Source organism: Gekko japonicus, unplaced genomic scaffold (assembly GCF_001447785.1).
Source record: "Gekko japonicus isolate JY-2015 unplaced genomic scaffold, Gekko_japonicus_V1.1 scaffold5638, whole genome shotgun sequence".
Taxonomy (NCBI): domain Eukaryota; kingdom Metazoa; phylum Chordata; class Lepidosauria; order Squamata; family Gekkonidae; genus Gekko; species Gekko japonicus.
This window is the reverse complement of record NW_015164379.1, coordinates 1-391: the sequence shown is the minus strand read 5'-3', so window position 1 is coordinate 391 and position 391 is coordinate 1. Positions and strand designations below refer to the sequence as shown.

Sequence of the window (391 nt, the reverse complement as noted above, 5' to 3'; positions counted from 1 at the left end):
CCTTTTTGCTCACAAGCCCCCCACAGCTTAGGGGGAGCATTGGTGGTGGTGGGGGGGGGGGTAGTACCCTCCAGGTCCAGCTCCAAGCGTCCAGCCCTCAAGCTTTCAATCTGCCCTGGGGCCGAGGACCCTCTGCCCGCCCCTCGACCTCCCTCGCCGGGGGTCCTCCGCAGGCAGGGAGCGCTCCGGGGCGGCCCGAGGGCGAAGGCGGCCCCTCTCCCTCGCTCACCCCGGCGTCGGCGGCCAAGGACCAGGCCTGGCTCCCGCCGCGGACCTCCTCCAAGGACCAGGCCCGCTCCCACAGCAGCGCCGCGGCCTCGGCGTCCACCGGAGCCCCCCCGGGGGCGGGCGAGGCCATCCCGGCCGACCGCAGCGCTCAGTCCCGGCCGCG

The 391-nt window shown here is 75.2% G+C and overlaps 1 protein-coding gene across 1 annotated transcript in view; it reads right to left on the bottom strand.

The window, feature by feature from the left end:
* Positions 1 to 385, bottom strand: part of LOC107108456 (WASH complex subunit FAM21-like) — a gene marked incomplete at its 3' end in the record, with an annotated part of 46423 nt that extends 46038 nt beyond the window's left edge. The window contains exon 1 of the mRNA XM_015408893.1: positions 230 to 385. Coding sequence (XP_015264379.1) covers positions 230 to 358 — 129 coding nt within the window. The remainder of the gene's footprint in view (positions 1 to 229) is intronic.
* Positions 386 to 391: the final 6 nt, after the last annotated feature.